General features: G+C 41.2%; 1 protein-coding gene across 1 annotated transcript in view; it reads left to right on the forward strand.

Moving 5' to 3' along the window:
- Positions 1 to 24,836, forward strand: part of LOC124606783 (metabotropic glutamate receptor 4-like) — a gene marked incomplete at its 3' end in the record, with an annotated part of 1,427,722 nt that overhangs the window by 1,392,554 nt on the left and 10,332 nt on the right. Inside the window, exon 14 of the mRNA XM_047138846.1 lies at positions 5,723 to 5,852. Within this exon, the coding sequence (XP_046994802.1) occupies positions 5,723 to 5,852 (130 nt within the window). The remainder of the gene's footprint in view (positions 1 to 5,722; positions 5,853 to 24,836) is intronic.

Below are 24,836 nucleotides of genomic sequence, written 5' to 3' on the forward strand. Positions count from 1 at the left end.
CCGCGTCCAGCCATCCCGATTTGGGATTTTCCGTGATTTCCCTAAATCGCTTCAGGAAAATGCAGGGGTGGTTCCTTGGAAAGGGCATAGCCGACTTCCATCCCCACCCTTTCCTTATCCTATGGGACCGATGACCTTGCTGTTTGGTGCCCCCCCCCCCCCCAACCAACCAACCAACCAACCAACCAACTACCGAGTAGTTAATATGTTATGTTACTTTAGTTATCTCGTCCTTAACTTTTGCAGAGCAGCGTATATTGAGAACGTTGACAAAATTTGTCTCAGTTCATAGTAGGGATGGGAAAAACCGCCCAGTTAAAACCGGTACCTGATTTTAGTCCTAAAAAACCGTTATTTTTCGGTACTTGTTTGATCTCGGTTATAGCAGATGCTTTAATTTTTTACTGGTAACAGGGTATAAAACCGATATATAAGTATTCCATTGCAATCGATCTAAAATTTTTGGTTTTTAAATAAAACTTTTTGAAAATGTGTAAATTATGTGACTTCTGATAGATTGGTATCGTCTTTTAATGATACTGTATGTCACGAGTGGAGCCAACTTACAGATCAACACATTACAGGAAAAGTATTAATGAATAGATTGGCTGGTAAATATTGGCCAATGGATTACTTGATTCATTACTGAAATTCTAACTTTATAAGTTGCGTTGCGACAGAGTTACGAAAAAGTTTTCAGCGATCCAGGAAAGGATTTGCTTTATTATAATTCCAGTCTTGCATCACAATGTATTTGTAATACATTAATTTCAGTAGGTAAAGACTATCGTCAGGCCTAGAAAAATATAACCACTTAGAGGTAGCCTTATTTACATACGCGCTCCTAACTCTACCAATGTAAAGCAGAAGACACCATAAACAACTGTTCAATATGTACATACCAGAATTGCATTACGCATATCACGGCATTACATGTCATGGTGCTGTCAAAGTCATCACTCATTTCGACTTCGTCAAACAAATAACACTATGGTATGTATAGAGCACCATTGAAGCGTATGTAAAGAGCACCATTGAAGCGTACATACTGCACATGAAGAGAGAGAGAGGGAGAGTTATACCGACGTCAGCAGCAAGGAAATTGTGTCCACGTCGCCGAAGCACGTCAGTTTACATGATTTCAAGGAAGTACATTCCTCATGCTCAAGTATATAAAGAACTTAGTTATAAAAGACACGGAGAAGATAGTACGGAAATTCTTTTGCTTACACGCCAAATAAAAAAAATGTAATGGAAAAGGGTGCTTTATTAAAAAAAACGATGTCAGGTGATTACATAGTCTCTTTACACAATCTAAGCAATTAAATTATGCAAAGAATTACAGCTCACTAGGAAAAACATTATCAAATGTAGACGTACGCCCACGCAACATGCTCGCCAGTTGGGAACTCGCGATAAACTACAGGCACAACAGTAAAATGGAATAAAAATATCACTGGCCGTCAAAGCATCATTGCCACAAGCCATACATAAGACAGTCAAACAGTCAAGTATCAATACGTTAAAATATGTGGTATAAAAATACAAAGTCTAAAAGGTATAGTAACACATTATGACGTATCAGGAATCCCAAGTCATTGTAACTGTTCATGACATTTCAGATGTTTGGCTAGTAAATACAAATTTATTAGTGGCCGGGCTACGCTGGTGCATTCCACTCGCTAATCAAGAGTAGATAAAGTGGCTCACAGAAAATGAATGGGACGAGTAAAAACGTTACTGAGAAACAGTATTAGCTATTCTTCTGATCATGAGTAGCTTTTTTATTATCAAATAAGTTAAACAATTTTGTATACTGTACACAATATCTGTGTACAAGGCAATCAGTATTAAATACACGGACGAAAAGAGGGAAGGCATCATAAGAATACGTTAACAAAAGACTAACGCGCTCTGGGAGGCACACCCGCCCTTGCTTCTCCCTCACTCCATACTCGAATCTAACAGAATTAGGAGTAGTCTTCGTCCTAAATTGTACACAGGTTTCAAGACAAAGACATAATAGACGTTTTAATCCAATAGCATTTCATCGTGGAGGTAATTGATAACTAGTAAGAAATCTAATTATCTGCTGACCATTTTTCTTCACATTTCCTTTTGTGGTGTTAAGTGGATGGCGGAGGCTGTCCAGATGACGTCATCTTTCCAGTATACAAAAACAAAAAACATCTCCAGCTTCACTTCCAGATAACTTTGTCCAATCGAAATGTTTCCTTCCCTGACGTTCTTATCTTCCTTTCAGGTGACTGATGGTTCAAGTGGGATTTACAGAGAAAACACCATGTTTAATCGCCATTCACGATGGTTTTCGGAACGATGTCTCCTGCTTCTGCAATTAGCATTCACGCCTGAGCGTCCTGGTTAAGGAATCTTATCGGACACGTGTATAAACAAGCCGGTAGCCGAATAAAACCTCATGCAGAACATTATGAATAGTCGTGAAGCATAACGGGACTTTTAATACAATCTCATCATCTGTTGGGCGACTGCCTGCCTGGACGGGCTGAATGTTTCTGCCGTTGGTGGAAGAGAACTGACATCAGCACTAATAGCAGGCGGCTTCAATGCTTGTGCGACCTTCATCAAAACGATTTGATTTTCCAACACCTGCTGTTTTTTCGCAGTCTCTTTTTCCTAAGCTTCTTCCAATGTTTTCAGATCCTGTGATAGACATTTTTCGTAATAGAACTCACACACACACACACACACACACACACACACACACACACGCACACACACACACACACACACACGCTGAAGGTAATTTTTGCACAATGAATTACGAGATCGATATTTATCACACTTTGTCAAGGTGTTCATCACATAACGGGTATTTCATGGTTAAATTTTCATTCCAGCCTGAACTGATGTCCATCATCAAAATCAGTATGTTGCGCGGTCACCATAGGCATTAATACGTTCTTGTATTCTCTGTGAAATGGAAGCAGCATCCAGTTGTCATCATGAGGAATTTTAACATGCCTGAAACACATGCAACGTCAGTTCAAAGAGATTGATGGCTGGAGGCATCACAAACTTGTTCTGTGGGTAATAAATCAGGGTAACGCGCTGGCCACTCAAGGATCCGTACATTCCTCCAGCAGTACATGAAGTGGACTGCAGCGTGGAGTGTCGCATTGTTCTGCTAGAATACGCCATTGGGTACTCTGATCATGAAGCTATGACAACTTGGTTTACCTTTTATACCACATGGTGTCAAGCATTCAGCCTCCCTTCAACAATTACCAAGTCAGCCCTGTTGTATCTAATTCGAAGAAGTGGAGAGGTATGGGTCCCAATAATCACTGCTTCCTTTAACCATTCACCATGTAGTCTACGCACACGATGGCGTTGGTCTGAGTGCCACAGGTGGAAGCAAGACTCATCGATGAACACCACAGGACACCAGTTAATGTCCCACATAACTCTAGCTCTGTACCATGCAAACTAGTGACTGCTGTAACTCCACACAACATTCAGCGAGTCGATGACATCATTTGCTGGGACCGTCGGGTGACTGCAGATGATTTGTGTCGCATTACCTCCCTCAGAAAAGGCAGAATGGTGATTGTTCAACAACTTGGAAATTCAGAGATTTGTGTATGGTGTTATGGGTAAACGAGGCATGTCACTCGAAATCTCAACTCATATTTTAGTACTCTTTTCTTGAAGGTGTGTGATAACACACTGCCCCTAACCTACGCCCAGATTTCAGTTGTTGTTATCGGTGTAATTGTCAGACAGTCGAAGAGTCGTACAGTCTTCCCGTGGTGTAGGGCTTCTGGAAGGACTCGTGCCTCCTCTCTTGAACTGATTCCACTCGTTCTACTGTCACTGCACTACATCCAACTGTAATCTGTTAGTATGATAGTCTAATGTCCAGCGTGACAATCATTCGACCTTCCCCAAAGTCCGAATGATGGTGGTAAACTGCACGAACACGTCCTCTGGTACATTGTTCTGCAATTCCTGTTTGAAAAGTTCTAATAATTTTAGACAACAGGTAGCCATCAAATATTCACACCATTCTTCATCTCTAGCACACTACGTTATGCAGATGATATTGCTATAGTCACGGAGACAAAAAAAGATCTATAGGAAGTCCTTAGAACAGTGGACAGGATGCTATGCAACCAGTATAGAATGAGAATAAACAAGAAAGAGACTAAAGTGATGGTATGCAGTACAGAAGCAGAATATGAACCTCTGAGAATGATAATTGGAAGTGAGGAGCTGGAAGTGAGAGGAATTTACCTACCTGGGAAGCAAAATCACAAGGAATGATAAAAGCCGGAAAGAAACTGTGAGCAGAATAGAACAGGTCCAAATTGCATTTAATCTGAGAAGGAACTTACTCACCAGCACGGACATCAGTCTGACAATAAGGAAACGTATCATGAAAGCTTTCGTTTGGAGTGTGGCCCTATACGAATGTGAAACTTGGACAATGGGAAGAGAAGATTCAAAATGGTTCAAATGGCTCTAAGCACTATGGGACTTAACATCATAGGTCGTCGGTCCCCTAGACTTAGAAGTACTTAAACCTAACTAAACTAAGGACATCACACACATCCATGCCCGAGGCAGGTTTCGAACCTACGACCGTAGCAGCCGCGCGGTTCCGGACTGAAGCGCCTAGTACCGCTCGACCACAGCGGCTGGCAGGGAAGAGGAGAAAAGACGGCTAGAGGTCCTGGAGATGTGGTGTTATAAAAGGAGGACGAAGATCAGCTGGAGAGACAAAGTAACAAATGAAGAGGTGCTTAGAAGAGTACAGTAAACCAGATTTCTTAGAAGGCATATCCAAAAAGAAGAGAAACTTGCAGGGCACATCCTAAGATAAAGCAAAATTGGAACAACAGCATAAGGTGCTATTAAGGGATGGAATTGGCGGGGACGACCAAGGATATCATACATTCAACAGATCATGAATGATATTGGATGTAACACGTACGTGAAAATGAAGAGGAAGGCAGACAAAAGAGAGGAATGGCGCTCTGCTGCAAACCAACCTCAGAGTTGAACACTAAAAGAAGGAGAAGAAGAAGAAGTGACGGCACAGCAGTGCGTCACTATCATCTGTCAACCTCATGTATTATCTCTCATGTGACAGAATTGTGATGCTATTTTTCGACAGGACATGTTCTTCGACACATGCAACGTGTCTCTACGAACAGCCTGCCTATTGTTGAGGCACTACCGGAGCCACACAAGATCGTCATATCTGTCCCCGGTAGTCCATGTGTTCGACCAGGTCAGACGTCAACTTCGTCCCAGTGCTAATGCCTCGGGTATCAAGGACTAGCTACAACAGTTCCAGACCATCTTCCCTCAGGAGAGAGTACAATGGCTTTCTGATACCGTTCCATACCTAAACAGTGCACGCATCCAGGCCAAAGGCTGTGCAACATCATATTGATAAGCCACCTCATACTGCTAATATCTTTATAAATATGACTCGATTTTGTAATCAATGAAATAACATCACATACTATCTGGAATAGAAGTTTCATTTCATTTGCTCTTACCCTTCCGAGAGCTTCACTTTTTTATCAGTCAGTATATATCCACGAATGGTATTTGTACATGTAGATATCATACAGTGAAAACTAACTGCATTGTCACTTGATTGAGAGCTACATAAGAAAACAGCAGGCAGTAGCGGTATCGCGGACTGACAACCCTCCGCTTCCGCCTGCAGGTGCGGTACAGCGCCAAGAGCCCCGCCGTCACGGGAACCACGCAGACAGGCAGCATGATGGCCGCCGTCGTCTGCGGCCAGAAGCCGCCGATGCACCCGACGGGCATCTCATCGCAGACCACCGACTCCGGTGAGTAGGCACTCCAGCTACTGCCGTTTCCCAAATTACCGCAGGCGGCACCTAATTCTAGCGTCAAAGAAAGAAAAGCAAGGTATCTAAAAGATAAGTGTGACCTCTTGCTAAAGCTTCTACGCAGTCAATGTCACTAGTAAACTCCAGCCTGTAGACATTAGCTTTGCAGGTACTCTGTTTGAATCCTAGTGTTAGACTAAATCTGTCTCCATTTTTTGGTCAAATAAGGGTAGAGAAGACATAGTGCCGGCCTGAAGTTATTGATGATCACATTTTGTTCTCGTGTACTCATTTGAATCCAATCCAATTCGCAGTATCTCGTGAAATGACAAGGTATGAGACGTTTGTAGTACCATAAGCTTGTTCATTTGTCTTGTGCCCACAGTAGTTAGTAGCTCTGTCACAACTCTGTTTTACTGTCTCACACACACACACACATACATACACACATACATACACACACACACACACACACAAACACACACACATACACACACACACACACACACACACACACACACACAAATCAAACCAAATAACAACACAAACAAAAGACAGACCAACACACAGCAACAGTCGCAACACTACACATCGGAAACACACATATGTTGGTCACAAAATGGGAAGTGCAAGTGATACATGCGATGTGAGAAATGTGGGTGAAAGAACGCCAGAAATCGACCAGGTGCGTATGGAAACTAGCAAATACATCTCCAGGACCACACACGAGTTAACAGCGCTGGAAATCGTAAGTAACACCGAACGATAAGCTCACATTACGGAACTTGTGCTACAAAAGTTGCTTCTAACCTAAAAAACAAGAGAAAACACGACTACCACATAATACGTTTATTGTATGTATAAAAGGAAACATGTATTTCAGGCCACCGATGATGCTTCCCAGATAAAAGAAGCGAAACGCGTTTGGCAATAAACAAACTGTCTTCATTTAGTTGCATAGACGGTGCATACCACCACGAACTAAGAGCACCTAAGGGAAGGACGGAAAACAGAAAAATATGACAAAGTTAAGTTTTTTTATTATTTATGGCACATGTATGTTTTCTCTACAGAAATGAAAACCAGAGGTACAATTCGCGATGGCAGATTTGTTTTCTCTCTTGTAAACATCATATCTTTTGAAATAGTTAGTCTTTGAAGGATAGCAACGGCTTCACAATATCTGCTGCAATCCTACAACAGGAGTCAGGTCAATGCAGGCAACCCGCCTAACGGCGTTAGAGCATTAAAGCATAAACTGTGACGCCGTTTCCATTATTTACAGTCTAATCTAAATATTCCGGAGGTATAGGATTCAGAGCAGTGAAACAGTCTGTTATCACTAATTGTACATCATCTTTCCAAAAAAAAAAAAAAAATCTGCCATTTAAAAAAGCGTAACTTTTGTGCTGAAAGTGATATTAGTTCACTTGTAGGGATTGTAGGATTGTACATTCCTTCCCACTGTGTGAACCCCTGACAAAGATGCGTGACTGGCCAATTACGTTTTTCACATTTGTTTCATTTCAGAAATACAGAGGGGTTCAAAAAAATTTATCCACTGTTTAAAAGTCCATAACTTGCAAACTAATTGACGGAGTTGTCTCATTTTAGATTAAAGTGTAGCTTAAAGTCAACTTAAAGATATCACTGTAGGTGTTCGAAATGGTCACCATTAACATCCACACACAAACTATGCCGCCGAACTGCAGCACGAACTACTGACTGCAACGTGTTCAGTTGGATATTTGCACATGAATGTACGATGGATTCTCGAAGTTCATGCAATGTGCGTGGCTGTTGTCGATAAACGACGTCCTTTAGTGTTCCACACAGCTAAAAGTCCAGAGGAGTTAGGTGTGGGGAACGTGGTGGATACTCCACAGCACCTCTACGGCCTATCCATCTTCCTGGTAGATTTTCGTCGCGATACGCCCTAACACGATTTTGGTAATGGGCTGGGCACCATCTTGTTGAAAGTAAACTCTTCCGTCTCCATACAAGTCTGGGATAACAGGTAAAATGTATGTCTGAAGCTTCTGAAGGTACACTTCACCGGTAAATGTGCCGTCAAAGAGGAATGGCCCAGTCAAGCACCGGAAGACAACTCACACCACACATTTACTCCTGACAAATTCACGGCTTTGTCTATATGGACGTTAGGATGTTCGGCGGCCCAGTAGATGCAATTGTGGCGATTTACTGTACCATTGAGTTTGAACTGTGCCTCATCAGACCACACAATCATCTCTGCAAACTCTTCATCGTTGCGCACTATGTTCGTAAACCACTCGCAGTACTCCATTCTACGATCTGGGTCGTCCTCGTTCATTGCGTGTAGCAATCGTGGGATGTAGCACTTCCACTTTCCTGTCTTCAAAATTCGCCGAACACTTGAGCGACTCACTCCAGTTTCACGGGCACACTGTCTGACAGACTTCTGTGGTGCGCGAGTGAATTGTTGTAACACACGACGGGAGATAGCTGGACTTGTTACTGTCACAGATCGTCCAGATCGTTGTTTGTGTACATCTTTAACACAGCTTTCGGCTTAAAATTTGTCTCGAATGCGACTAATCGTTAAACGTGTCGGTGGCTTTCCTTGATACTCATTTCGCTATTGCCGTTGAACCTCATTAATGTTTTCGTACTTAAAATACCACTTCCAAACTGACTTCCTTTCATCGAATGTAAGCCTTGCGCCAGCCATGTTTATTCGAGTAACTATGTTCAACTAAGAACAAAACAGTGACCGTCTGGCGACTGTCATCTGACAAAACAAAACAACGCAATACAACGCTTCTGTGACGATTGCCGGAACTACAAACTATTACACTACCAAAGATGAGACAACTCCGTCAATTAGTTTGCCAGTTATGGACTTTTAAACAGTGGATACATTTTTTGACCCCATGGCATGAGATGGCAAAGTTAGCTGGGGCACCCTGCATATACAAGTCGGTGTGAGACTGCACCCTTGTTGTACTATGTTAACTGCTATTGGTTCTGTGCCCGCTTTGCCTGCATTAATTAAAACTTTATTTAAACAGAAACTTTTTTATCATTTGCATTAAATTATTTTCCATTATACTCCCAGCGTATACCTATTCACTCTATAGAAGGCTTTCTCACAGTCTACAAATGCAATATGAGATTCCAAATAATTTTCTCGTCTCTTTTCAGTTATCTGCCGCACTATTGCAATATTATCACTGCATGATCGTCCTTTTCTAAAACCACTTTGTCCATCTAGGAAGAGGGCGTCAGGCTTTTCTTTTAAGGATGTTTTTAATTACTTGTGGCTACAACTTTTTCCAGTGTTCAACAGATATTTTCCCCTATAATTTCCACAATCACTTCTAGTGCCTTTTTAATAGAGTGATATTATTTGCGCCGCATGTATCATCTTCATTTACCAACTGTGGTGTGCGTACTGTAAGACCTTCGGTACACACACCATCAGATTATTTGACTTGTCGCTCTAACGAAGTAGGCGGGTGTCAGCAATATGTCTCGTGGCCTTATCGTGGCGTGTTTATCTTCTGCCGTTAGGTCAGACGATAGAAATGCCACTTGCACGCTTAGAGTAGCAGATTGACGGTGACCAACTTTAAACAAAACTGGATTAATTTTCACACGCATTTATTAAAATAGTAACAAGAATAAACCTTATGTAACTTGATTCTGGATGCTATTTACAATTGACAATCTGAAGTTCCGTTGGTCTTAGTACGTTAATCTTATTCTCACGTATCTCTGATACTTGACAAAGTGTCTATACATTTATCTTCATGGCTATGTACAGGAATATGATAATCTTATTAGGTACAGACTGAAACTTGACTACAGACTGGTACAGACTAATGCAGACTCGTACAGACTACTGTGGACTAGTGCAGACAAATGCAGACTGACTAATCGGAGGTCTGTACACTCGTTATAATACCTTGAGCGTTCAGGTATCACTACGCGAGTGTGATCCGTGAGGAGAATGGGTTCTACGTTAGCAGCAATCTGATTGGCTGCATTACATATTAAGCAGATTGGTCCATCTCTAAGGCAGCGCCATGTCGTAGTGCGGAGACGGACGAGCTCTGCGCCTGCGCTGTTGTACTTAGCGGGGCGCGCTCTAGTGGGAAAGTTGTGTACGTGCTGACTACGCGGAACTATGTACACAACACCAACATTCATTTAATAAATGCAACAGTTCTAACATTAATCCTCCACATCTGATAAATTCCATTTAATGCTGTCGGGTCCTGCTGCTTCTCTGTTTTTCATCTGCTCTAATGCTTCTTGTGTCTCCTCCAATCCAATACCGTCCTCTTGGTGTAGTTCATCACCTGTTCTTTGTCCTGGGCTGTTTTCGTTAGTTCAGATTTTTCATTGTCCCTGATAGTGTATTATTCAAATTTCTTTGCCCTTTATGTATAATTGTATGGAATCAAACACTGAAAATGATCTACGTTGTACACAAGACATGGCTTTTACGCCCCTGAAACAACTCAAGAAACAGGAAAAAGATTTTAAAGTAACTATATGTCTAATTATTTATATGAAACTGAACAGGGTGTTTTATGTACGGCGCAGTCCTATACCCAGCACTGTGGGGGAACCAATAGTGAGAAGGAAAGCGCCGGATACCGCATGTCAGAGCACTGCATTCTCGTGAGCGACGTCCGTTCCCACCATCACAACACAGCGGCAGCAATGGGCCCAGTATGCATTGGAATGCATTTGGAATTGCAGTTTCTTTTTTAGCTATCGATTTTCCGTGTTTTCTACGGAGAAAGTGTATGCTATATACATAAGAGTGACCAAGTATTTCCGCAGCGATTGAATATGGTTACGAACAACGAAAGTTAAAATGCTAATCATATATTGAATGTCATTGATGGTCATCGATTTAGCTGTGGAACTGTAAATTTGCGTGATTGAATTGCTGATAAAATAATGCTGGCATCCAGTTTGCAGTTAAAAATCACACATAGCAATGAGGCATTCTTTCCACAGATCAAATGAAAAAGATTTACGTTGGGGAACGTGATAATGGATTGTAATCGACAACTTTGATTATAATCAACACAGATAACTTCATTCCAGCTAAACGGTTTGCTCCCGCGAGCAAATAAAGCAAATGAATCCGTAGGACTCGTTGCAATTGAAAATATTGACTGCGTATCGCAAGCTGCAGCCTGTGCGCAAATGAGTGCCTCGCACCTGCAAGGCTCCAAAGCATACGCGCTTATCTGTTTCCCCTACTTCGGCAGGCAGTGTATCGATCGGCTTTAGCCGAACTAGACATAATAGGAGCGGCCTACACAAAAAAAAAATTGAAGCCCCACAAAGTAAAGGAATTTGTACTGTGACGGAACAACACTTACGTATTCGTGTAGTAAAATGTCTTTGCTCCACGTGTTAATGTGCATAAGTGACAATTTTGGCAGACAACGTCACTTCTTGCGCTCTACTGTAAGTAAAGATATAGTGTAAGCTGCCAACACATTCTGTACAATCTCTGTAGTATCTTAGTCGGTAACCACTTCTTCTCCTGATTTATCTGGAATAGAATGCTGGCAGCAGTTATCTTTAAAAAGTAATTAATTACATAAACCTTATCTCAGTATAAGCTTGTTGTTGTTGTGGTCTTCAGTCCTGACACTGGTTTGATGCAGCTCTCCATGCTACTCTATCCTGTGCAAGCCCCTTCATCTCCCAGTACCTACTGCAACCTACACCCTTCTGAATCTGCTTAGTGTATTCATCTCTTGGTCTCCCTCTACGATTTTTACCCTCCACGCTGCCCTCCAATGCTAAATTTGTGATCCCTTGATGCCTTAAAACATGTCCTACCAACCGATCCCTTCTTCTAGTCAAGTTGTGCCACAAACTTCTCTTCTCCCCAATCCTATTCAATACCTCCTCATTAGTTACGTGATCTACCCACCCTATCTTCAGCATTCTTCTGTAGCACCACATTTCGAAAGCTTCTATTCTCTTCTTGTCCATACTAGTTATCGTCCATGTTTCACTTCCATACATGGCTACACTCCATACAAATACTTTCAGAAACGACTTCCTGACACTTAAATCTATACTCGATGTTAACAAATTTCTCTTCTTCAGAAACGACTTCCTTGCCATTGCCAGTCTACATTTTATATCCTCTCTACTTCGACCATCATCAGTTATTTTACTCCCTAAATAGCAAAACTCCTTTACTACTTTAAGTGTCTCATTTCCTAATCTATTTCCCTCAGCATCACCCGATTTAATTTGACTACATTCCATTATCCTCGTTTTGCTTTTGTTGATGTTCATCTTATATCCTCCTTTCAAGACACTGTCCATTCCATTCAACTGCTCTTCCAAGTCCTTTGCTGTCTCTGACAGAATTACAATGTCATCGGCGAACCTCAAAGTTTTTACTTCTTCTCCATGAATTTTAATACCTACTCCGAATTTTTCTTTTGTTTCCCTTACTGCTTGCTGAATATACAGATTGAATAACATCGGGGATAGGCTACAACCCTGTCTCACTCCTTTCCCAACCACTGCTTCCCATTCATGCCCCTCGACTCTTATAACTGCCATCTGGTTTCTGTACAAATTGTAAATAGCCTTTCGCTCCCTGTATTTTACCCCTGCCACCTTTAGAATGTGAAAGAGAGTATTCCAGTCAACATTGTCAAAAGATTTCTCTAATTCTACAAATGCTAGAAACGTAGGTTTGCCTTTTCTTAATCTTTCTTCTAAGATAAGTCGTAAGGTTAGTATTGCCTCACGTGTTCCAACATTTCTACGGAATCCACACTGATCTTCCCCGAGGTCCGCTTCTACCAGTTTTTCCATTCGTCTGTAAAGAATTCGCGTTAGTATTTTGCAGCTCTGACTTATTAAACTGATAGTTCGGTAATTTTCACATCTGTCAACACCAGCTTTCTTTGGGATTGGAATTATTATATTCTTCTTGAAGTCTGAGGGTATTTCACCTGTCTCATACATCTTGCTCACCAGATGGTAGAGTTTTGTCAGGACTGGCTCTCCCTAGGCCGTCAGTAGTTCTAATGGAATGTTGTCTACTCCCGGGGCCTTGTTTCGACTCAGGTCTTTCAGTGCTCTGTCAAACTCTTCACGCAGTATCGTATCTCCGATTTCATCTTCATCTACATCCTTTTCCATTTCCATAATATTGTCGTCAAGTACATCGCCCTTGTATAAGCCCTCTATATACTCCTTCCACCTTTCTGCCTTCCCTTCTTTGCTTAGAACTGGGTTGCCATCTGAGCTCTTGATATTCATACAAGTGGTTCTCTTCTCTCCAAAGGTCTGTTTAATTTTCCTGTAGGCAGTATCTATCTTACCCCTAGTGAGACAAGCCTCTACATCCTTACATTTGTCCTCTAGCCATCCCTGCTTAGCCATTTTGCACTTCCTGTCGATCTCATTTTTGAGACGTTTGTATTCCTTTTTGCCTGCTTCATTTACTGTATTTTTATATTTTCTCCTTTCATCAATTAAATTCAATACTTTTTCTGTTACCCAAGGATTTCTATTAGCCCTCGTATTTTTACCTACTTGATCGTCTGCTGCTTTCACTACTTCATCCCTCAGAGCTACCCATTATTACTGTGCAAATGCCCTTATTATTACAACAAATACCACTTATAATTTAAGTAGCAGAGTTTATGGTACCTCGTATGTGCCGCAGGGTGCTAATAATTGCTACACACGACGAAATTATTACTGTGCAAATGCCCTTATTATTCATCTAAGGTTACTCAGTTCCAGCTGAAGACGATTTTGTTTATTAGGTTATTAAAGTTGTACAAACAGTCATTTACGCACCCGCATCTCAACCAGCAGTGATTAGAGATATCAGTTCTTGCACGCTTTGTTTGTACCCGTAAAATCGCAAGTTTGGAAAAGAGTCCAATGCTACAGTTAAAGCCAGTAAATCAGTGTACACGCTACTTTTATAACTTTAAACACGTTACGCGTACCATTATAATAATCACTAATTAAAACGAATTCTCTGCATATAATGAACAAGGCTACGCGCATTACACCGTCGCTATTAACACAACGAAAACGTCACAGTAGGTATTTGAATTTATCTGGCAAACGTTGTGTATTTCAACAAATTTCCTAATCATACTATATCTTTTCAATAAATAAACCTTCGAAATAACTACTATCAGAAAATGCGTCTACATACGCCGTTGATTCATTTTATCATCGTTGTCTGCGTTAAAATGTCGTAGACTCAGCGTACCTCTTAACTAATCACAAGGCTAGCAATCACCTACCACTTACGATACTTTGTTATCATTAGTTATTAGGTAAATAATGATTTACGTTACTGGTTTATTAAAGAAGCCCAATTTTTGTAAGTTGTATTTGGCGATAAATTAATATCCAGAAATGTAACTGGTGACTCAGTCAGCGATGTAATATTCTCTCGCTACTGACTGTATGTTTTATTCACGCAGTTTCCTATCTTTAAGGTAAACAGAACTGCTCTGAAAGTTGTTAGACTTTGGTTATTAATTATTTTCTGATAAAATTATATGAGACCTGATGCTAAATTACGAAATCTTCGAACTTTAATTACTTCTCACACTTAAATACTAGTATCAAAGAACATCTCTGCCTGGTAACAGCCAGTCCTATCTTCATTAATGCATTTTGTTATTTCCACTCAAACACAGATACCCTTGCTTTCTTACAGGGCAGAAATGGTCTTCTGCTATTCTTTCTGTTATAGTAATAATTTCAATTTTTTTTTAAACTAAGAGCCAGAACTTCTTTTTTTAAGTTTAACACCCTTTTACTTTAGTTACTTTTGTATACAGAAGAAGTCGATGATAGTGGGCAAGTGACAGCAAATTCTAACCCAAAATAAAGCAGGTCAACATTTAAAAAAATATAAGCAAAAAACCTATGTGCCATCACCACCTTAAGCCATGGCATCTAAATAACAGGAGCAAAATTAAACCTGTTCAGGCGTTGGCTGATCGCGACCCTCCATCTTTTCCTACATTAGAAGTCACTTGTCACAAAAAAAGTCAGTAATGATAAAGCCCTGCCATGCATAATTAAATGGTTCCAATCAATTATTAATAGACTTTTAAAATAAGATTTTGGCAATGAGTGGGCCAAATTCACACTGTATGACCAAATCATTTATCTCAATCCAGAATTCATTAATGCCAGCGAAATGTCAATCATCGCCAGTTGAGTTCCTATTTCGCAAAACTAAAACCAATAAAAAATAACGTTCCACTCTATTCGCTCAGTGACTGCAGAATTCTACAACTCTCCACGTCGAACATTCAATTCTATCGGATTGTACCAAATTCGTTCGCCAAACAGTTATCGCAACACCCAGCCATAAATGAGTTGGCGGACTGGGACAATAATACGAATTTTGAGAACCATCCTGATCAGCAAGTGATCCCCATTTATAGTCACGAATCATTAACCATGGTCTGATCGCACAGTTTGTCACAACTCTCGCTTCTAATAAATATTTTACCCTCTCCTCACTATCAAACAACCAAATATGTTTCGTTGCCTCAAACAATCACCACGTTAACCATTTACTTAGAGTTCTCTAGCGGAAACTCGCAATATCTATCCTTGAGTATTTCAAGTTTATCAGTATTTGTAAAAAAAAAAAAAAAAAAAAAAAAAAATTCACTCCACACTGCAAGTACTGCTATTCGCTGGGGTTGACTCCCATATGCTAGCAATAATTATTCACATGTCACCTGTACCCAGTTCAGTCAGGCTCTTCTTTGCTGACTCTTACCCAAGAACACCACGACTATTTTAATCGCCTGTAATACGTTTTAGGAACAAATTACTAAACAAATGTAATACTTCTAACAATTGATTCAATTTTTAGATTTCCTTTGACTCTTCTTCTCGTGGCCAGCTGCAGTCTGCGCAAAGTAAATAGCATCTTCGCAGCTAACATTCGAATTTCAGCCACGCATCAACATTGGTACACTATAAATGTGGTTCGAAAGGACACATATAAGCAACATAGAATAATAGCATCAAACACACATTCAATACGTCTTAATTATAATCCGGCCACTGCGACAATACGGGTAAGACGAAACAGACCACTGTGATGACACTTCACATAATACTATTTCCTTTTGAAACGTCACAAATTCCATCGACTGGCCAATTCAGATACTGTTGCTCGACTTCAGTATCGCAGATGGTCGGTGCATGATGGGTGGGTCGATTTTTTAAATTCTCTTTTATTGTCTTCGATGAATCACGGCTACATTTATTGGAAAACGAACTCTCAGAAGAACCGACGTTAAAGGTGTGGAAAGCCTTATCAAGAATTTCTGGATGGTGTAAAAACAGGAGTGTGGGGTGCAATTGGTGTAGCTCGAATTATTGAACATGTCGTTTCCCATTAAACCATAACTTCTGATAGATATTCTGAAAGCGAACAACTAACGAAATTATATTCAGTTATTTCTTTTAGCACAATGGAAGAACATATCAACAATGCGTCTATGGTAATATCATGAGGATAGTTTCTATAGTCAAAAAATACTAAAAGTAGATAAATAAACGATTAAATATTGCACAAATGGAAGAGGTAGGATCATCAGCATCCTGTCATTAGAATATAAGTATAAACAGTTGGAGACCATAGTGCATAAAAAGCCAAGACGAATATATGATGGTGTGTGTGTGTGTGTGTGTGTGTGTGTGTGTGTGTGTGTGTGTGTGTGTGTTTTGTTGTTGTTGTTGTTGTTGTTGTCGTTTAATTATATTCTGGCAACCTGAACGGTACACACAGAAACAGTGCTTTCACATGTTCATGCTATAGGAGTGACTAGAATCCGTCATCTCCACTGTAAAAAGTAACGACAGTACACAAACATCTCAGAGACACCCGAGTACAAACGATGAAAAGGGAGCGTGAAGCAAAGATTAATTATCACGTGAAGTATATTCCGGCTTTTTCAGTTGTCTGAAGAGAACAACGGAATGGTACAGTGTGGGATTGTGGGAGTAAAAGGTAGGAAGAAAACTGAGGTCGCCAACTACTTTCTGTTTCTCTTGCTGCAGAACACATTCTACAACCTCTGCTTTAGTACACATTACCATAATCTGTCGTTGAAGGCGCTCTGTTGAAACGTCTACAAGTATTTGGTGTAAGCCAGCAGAAATCATGTTAAGCAATATTTGTGCTATATTTGGATAATGTATGCCTTTCCTCCTACTCGGAAATGCAACAGTTTTTCGTGAATGCAGCATATGGTCCAAAGTATCCAGACACCTATTAGTGGACATTAACCTGCTGTATGTCCACGCTTCGCCTTTATGATGGCTTTAACTCTGCTGGAAACACTTCCAAAGAGGTGTCTAAATATGTATGGAGGAACGTCAACGCATTCCTCTTGAAGGGCAGTAAATAGAGAAGTAATATTGGACTTTGGAGTCTGGAGCGAAGTTCACGTTCTAAGTCATCCTAAAGGGTTTGTATGAGAGCTTTCATTTCAGGAATGATATTGTCCACCGGCCGCTGTGGCAGAGTGGTTCTATGCGCTTCAGTCCAGAACTGCGCTGCTGCTACGGTCGCAGGTTCAAATCCTGCCTCGGGCATTGATGTGTGTGAGGTCCTTAGGTTAGTTAGGTTTAAGTAGTTCTATGTCTAGGGGACTGATGACCTCATATGTTAAGTCCCATGGTGCTTAAAGCCATTTGAATGATACTGTCCACAAACCATTGCATTATAGATTCTGCTTTAGTGCTTAGAGCCATTTGAGTCATTTGAATGATACTGTCCACAAACCATTGCGCCTTAGATTCTGCTTTATGCAGAATGCGTTGTCATGCTCATAAGGACAATCTTTGTATCTGAAATATTCCTGTGCTGCAGGCAGTACACAATATTGTAAAATTTGTTCATGTCCTTCCGCATATAGTGTTTGCTTCAGAGCAAAACGGGGACTAAACCCAACTGCGAAAAAAGACACCGTCATACCGTAATATCACTTCTTTTGTGCTTCACTGCTGACACCACACATTATGGCAGGTAAAGTTTTCCAAGCATTCTCCAAACTCAAACATCAAACCCTCCCATTCTTTAAAGGCATTCACAGAATTGAAGCCTGCGTTTCTTGATTTATTCCAACTATTGCCCGTTATTACGGCATGATTCTTTTTTTTTTTTTTTTTTCACTAAAAGCTGTGTAATCTACCAAAGAAACAGCTATCTCGCCTCGAACGATTTTGCTGGTTTCTCTGTGATCTATACAATCGTCCCAAGATACTTAAAGCTGTCGACTCTTTCAGTGCTGATAAGTTCTCTTATTACTACTTTGCGTCCACACGTGAAACGAATTTGGTTTCATGAAATGAAATCTGAAATACCAGCTGCTTTTTCTTTTAACAGCTCCTATATTTCTAGAAACTACTTCCGGGTCATCAACATCTCGTGGCTTACTTTGCGATTCAGATATAAATTTAGGTGAGACTAAGAGTACATAGGAGATTGGGGTGGGGACTTAAACGCCAACTAATTGTGATCCATTGACTGATAAGGGACGTTCCGGCGGGTGACCATAACAAATGTTAATAATCAATATTGTTCCAGAGACTTTTTCAAGTCTCAAAGATCTGTGATGTATATATGCAGACTGAAGCGGCCTTGGTGCACATTTTCATTCGTCGCTTCAGTCTGCATACATAAATGTCAATGAGGTTTAATCAAATAACCAACCACAAAACTGTAGGGGAAGAAAGAAATTGAATAATGGTCTCAACAGGGGTACAACGTTCTCCAATGGCAGAAATGGCACAGTAACTTGTTGTGCAACTTACAGTTATAATACCAGCAACAAAGAGAGAGCAAGGGAGGAAGACAGCGATTCACTTTAAGGGTAACGGCGATATCATTAGAGATGGAGCCAATCTCGGGATGGAGAAGACTGAGGAAAGAAATCGGCCGATCATTTTTGATGAGCCAACCAGTAATTTGCCTTAACTAAATTAATGATATCAAGAGACACCTGAATCTAAATGTCCATATGGGGTACTGAATCACTCTCGAAAGTGAGTCCATTGTCTTACCACTGCGCAACTCGATAGCCAGCAGGTCGAGCTGAATGTTCGCAAAAGTTTTTAGGACCGGCATTAAGCATCTTGTAACTACTGTCGTCAGAATTAATCTTTATAAATTATGATAAATTAAACGTGTTGCTGTTGTTGTAGTCGTAAGAGTGATTCGATGCGACTCACCTAAGTAGCACATCCTTTGGAAGCCTTTCATCTCTGCATAGCTACTTGACATACACTTGAACCTGATTACTGTAGTCAAGCATTTATTTCTCTGTACTGTTTACACCACCCAATCTTCCCTCCATAACCAAACAGACTATTCCCTGACGTCACAGGGTGTGACGTCTGCTATCATCCAATCCGTTCTTTTAGTTTCGTTGTGCGGCAACTTTTTTCCCCAATTTGATTCAGTATCTAACCGGGATACGGCTATATGATGGGAGTGGAGGGCTGAATATTAATTGTGACGAGGTTAATTTGATTCTGATTTATTAATTAAAAATTCATACAGAAGAGATGTCCTTGACGGTGATTGGCGTGTGATATCCATCTGTTGCATGTGATACGGGAAGGCGTCTTTGCCATCCTGCTCACGGAGTATCAGACACGGCAGAATCTCCAACTTACTGTCCAGGGGAAGCCTGAAACTATCACCATAAATCGATAAAACGGTCGTTAATCCCGGATTAACTAAAGCAAATCCACTAATAGCAATTTCATTTGCCCTTTAAAGCACTCCAATTGAAATCTCAGCATATTTAATAAGATCTTACCTTCAATCAAATCAGTTACTACGTATGCGTAGGGAGAAGGAGAACAGGCTCTAAAATTACAGATGCATCGGGCCCATCATCACTCACCAATAAATGTGATGAAAGCTAGTCAGCCAATTAGAAGCTGAAATAATGACACCGCCAACCAAATTTTAAAAAGAATAACTGGACTGTCAATTAATAGATGTCCTTAAAAATAACCAAAGCTGCCTTCGCAAATTAGTAACAGAGCTTAGAGTAAATCCCCCGAGAAATCAATAAAATAAGCTACTGCCGTAAAACACTATTCAAATACCACCGATAGGTCTATTTAAAATATAACAAAACATCAATGCGATAACTGTAACTTCATAATTCACAACCGTACTAATCCTTCCGCACTACAAAATCCGCTGGCTCATAACCAGACTGAAATAAAGTGACTACGTTCTGCAAGACTTAAACAATCAATTCCAGAAAACGACCAAGTAGAGGAAGTCAAAGACATAAAGGCAATTTAGCTTGTAGGTGTTCACAAACGCAGTAACACACGGCTTTGACGCTCAATTAACTGAACCAAGAGTTAATGAAAACTCCATCGCAAACAAAACCAATTTGACACCGACTAACCTTTTTGTTGCAGTCAGTCCTTACTGTATATACACAGCAGCAACGTAAAGCATGGTTATCCTTCGAGACGGTGTGCCATACGGTGCTTATCTTTGTGTAAATGAATGTGAGCGGTGACTGAATCGTAACTCGGTAAATTAAAAACACCACTAACAACTTCACCGAGAACGGTGTAACGATCTTCAATCACACCAGCGAACACTCAGAGCCAACAGCACCACTAAACGACTGATTACACCGTAAACATATCAAGCAGCTGCGATTAAACTATGCAAACGATGAAATCATTTTCCAGTTTCGGGCTTCTGACTTACGACCACGACCTGCGGAATCAGAGTATCAGTACTATGGCAAACGCCAAAACTCAACGTCGCCACCGCTCTTAATCACGGACGACATGTCACTGAGAGCCTCCCAGACAACACTCCACATCTCGCGACACGCCGTCGACAGTGGTAATACTCAAACGTCGATAAACTAACGATTAATCGATAGCATCTGAACTATTGTCACAATCGGTAGTCTGATTTTACTATCGACAATCATATCGTTTATAGTACAATTCTTCTTTAACTGACACGCGAAAAACTGTCGGATTCCATTACTTCCATGACGTATGGAGTGCAAGGGGCCAGTAGATTGCATGTTGGTATTTAGTCAACATCAAACATTGTGGCGCCTTAGCCAGTCTATGCTGTTTATGAACGTATGTTGTTAATAGACTGGCCGGTGTGGGAGAGGGGACGTGTCAGAGGGAATTTTCTTGTTTCTCTTCCAGTGACGACAAGTCGCAATCACGAGCATCTCGTACCGGTCAAATGCTTATGGTAAAAATTACACACGTAAATAACATGGATTCATGAATGCGCATTATGTGGAGGGTCATCTTCGAATGTGTGAGCATACTTACGAGGGTTGAAACTTAAATAGTGGCAACTATTAATTCACAACCGATTCAAAAGAGTTACATGTTTGCACCTTTTACTGTCCTTCAAAGTAGTCACCAGTGTTGTGCAGAACCCGTTGCCAGCCATGTGGAACGCGTAGTATACTGTTAGCAGAATTGGTCTACTGCCTGTCGAATCTCCGGAACAGTTCTGAAGTGAATGTCACGAAGTGATGCCTCCATCTTCGGAATCAAATCAAAGTCACAAGGACTTAAGTGGGGGGGGGGGGGGGGGGTTATGGTGGATGGTACAGTACTTCCCAGTCCCATCGACCGAACAGAGCAGCCACAGCTTGCGCTGTATGCACCCGCGCATTGTCTTGCAAAATGAAGGGTGGGTTGCGCAGGAAGTGTCGCCGCTTCTTTCGCAAAGCTGGTCGCCGGTGATGCTCCAAAAACGAACAGTAATACTGTGCATTGATGGTCTGCGTGGAGGAACGTAATGCGTTAGTAGAACACCATCACAGTCGTACACGAGGATCACCATAACTAAACCGCTCCATTCGCACCATCAACAGAACAGGCTCTGCTAACGGTATACTACGCCATCCACATCGCTGGCAACGGGTTCTACACAACGCTGGTGACTACTTTGAAGGACAGTAACAGGTGCAAACATGCAACTCTTTTGTATCGGTTGTGAATAAACAGTTGCCACTATTTAAGTTCCAACCCTCGTATTTGTAGCAAAGAAGACAAAAGTAAATAAGGCTGTTTTGATACAACGCAGTTATTAGTGGGAAAAATGACATTTTAATGATTTTTCAAGCGTTTGTTCAAATTTTCATGATTTCCTAAGGGACCAAACTGCTGAGGTCATCGGTCCCTAGACTAACACTCTACTTAAACTAACTTATACTAAGAACAACGCACACACCCATGCCGGAGGGAGGACTCGATGGATAAGGTGATTCGAAAACAAAAAACAACGAAGCGATCCTAAAACCCCTGTGTCATTTCGTTTTTGTAGAAGCACAAACGTCGTTCATATGTTGGTTGCCCGTTTTGTGTTCAATTAGTGGAGCTTGTTCTCTCGGGTACACAATAGTTCCCGCAAATTGAGTATAATGAAAGCATAACATGTTGAGCCTCAAGATTTTTATTTGTGTAGTGGCTGGGCATAATCATTAAAATGTACAGCTTTATTTAGATGCTATCTGCATTCACAGTACTGCAGTGCACATTGATAAGAAGTTCGGGCGAAATGTGAATGTTTCAACCGATGTGAGACAAAACTAACTTCATTTTGCCAAGAGTTGACTGCGCATGTCCGGTAATGGTTTTGTAAAAGCTCCTAATCCTCTAGATATTTCTTAAGCTCTTGCCCATTAATGATGAAACCCCTTGTTTGAAACTGGCGAAGGAGGTGAATTAGCTGACCATTATTTTTTTTCGACCTTACAGCATTCTGAGACCTGATTAATAATTTTCCGAGCGTCACGAGGAAGAATGCTGCCCCTAGAGCTTCTAGCTCTTCGGGGTATCGTAGGAGATGACCTCAATGTGCCTAAAATAGTTTCTTCGTCACTCACTTCGTAGTTTAAACGACACACTGCCACAGGATTGTTCTTCGACGTATCTACAGTGCCACAACTGTTGAATCGCTCTAATTGGCAGCAGTGAGACTAAGAGGACAGTCGCCACGATCTGTTCCGAACGCTACAGACATGAAATGGTCAGTACTTCCCGCCCGCCACCGATAGTTTATATCGGTCGAGGAAATCCAGCGCTTCCAAGATTGCCTTGTTTTTTTTTGAGAAGTCCATAAATAGAATTTTTCGTTAAACTTCCTGGCAGATTAAAACTGCGTGCCCGACCGGGACTCGAACTCGGGACCTTTGCCTTTCACTGGCAAGTGCTCTACCATCTGAGCTACCGAAGCACGACACACGCCCGGTACTCACAGCTTTACTTCTGCCAGTATCTCGTCTCCTACCTTCCAAACTTTACAGAAGCTCTCCTGCGAACCTTGCAGAACTAGCACTCCTGAAAGAAAGGATACTGTGGAGACATGGCTTAGCCACAGCCTGGGGGATGTTTCCAGAATGAGATTTTCACTCTGCAGCGGAGTGTGCGCTGATATGAAACTTCCTGGCAGATTAAAACTGTGTGCCCGACCGAGACTCGAACTCGGGACCTTTGCCTTTCGCGGGCAAGTGCTCTACCATCTGAGCTACCGAAGCACGACTCACGCCCGGTACTCACAGCTTTACTTTCAGGAGTGCTAGTTCTGCAAGGTTCGCAGGAGAGCTTCTGTAAAGTTTGGAAGGTAGGAGACGAGATACTGGCAGAAGTAAAGCATGATGAAAAACTAGAGAACCATGGATCAGCAATAGAACTGAAGGGTGAGGGATCAACTAGTGAGCTAGATCAAGTGCAAAAGGTGCAACCAAAAAATCGAGAAGCTCTATAAGAAATTGTTCTAGCAAAAGTCAGTTATAAGACGCCAGTTCTAAACTAAAGAAAGAACTTGATTCTCTCAATGCACAAACGATCGCTATCGACATGCTGCCATACAGAACTTCCGACCATCAAGGTTTGAATAAATTTGTTTATGCCTTAGGTATGAGTTGTCAGGTAATACTACTCTTAAACTATATGAGGAGATTAAAAATAAGCTAGAAAAAAGACCTTGCAAAATGTAATTTTTTGAGTGTTACAACGGACATGTAGACAAGCAACGCAAATGAAGGCATACTGGCACTGACTTGCCACTTTGTAATGGATGAAAAATTAGTTAGTGACAAAAATAGCACGTCATCACATGGCAGAATCTATGGCACTCGTAAGTAACATTTTTTAAAATGTTTCCTTCTTTAACTTGTCAATGCCATGCTGAGTTTCGGTTCATCCTTGTGATCGGTACATGTCGGTACAAGTCATGTCGGCATAGCTTGTAAAGTTTTTCTTGGCAGCTTCATTTCCCCCACCCCCACCCCTCTTGCCGATAGAAATCCTAAGACGTCCTGTCATTTGTGTTCTGTCTACACACACTGCCAACCTAAAAATACTATTGAATGATTGCGTTTCAACAGGCTAAATTTATTTTCTTATTTATTACTACAAATAAGTAACACATTTGTCTCTGTAATTGATACTGCCGCGCGCCATTTATATCAGATCGCCTAAGGTTAAGATTTGAGAGTCCGCCTTCCGTAGCGAAGCGGTAGCGTTACCGCGTGCCACGCACGGTGCCTGGGTTCGATTCCCGGCAGGAGACTGAGTGTTGTGTGTCCATCATCACCGATCGCAAGTCTTCGAAGTGGCGTCAACTAAAGAGGACTTGTAATACGTCGGTCGAACTCCCCCCCCCCCCCCATGGGGCCATCCGGCCAACAATGCCATACGATCATTTCATTTTTTTTCTTTTTTTACATTTGAGAGGTTCATTTCAAGTTTGTGCCATAACAGAGCTGTTGTGGCTTACCAACACAAGTACAAGGATAGCGTACCAATAGGGACAAGAAAGGAGGCATGAAGGGCGCCAAAAATAGAAATAACAATCATCCATTTATTGCACCATTACACACGCACATCAATTATAAGACATTA

This window comes from Schistocerca americana, chromosome 3 (assembly GCF_021461395.2).
Source record: "Schistocerca americana isolate TAMUIC-IGC-003095 chromosome 3, iqSchAmer2.1, whole genome shotgun sequence".
NCBI lineage: Eukaryota > Metazoa > Arthropoda > Insecta > Orthoptera > Acrididae > Schistocerca > Schistocerca americana.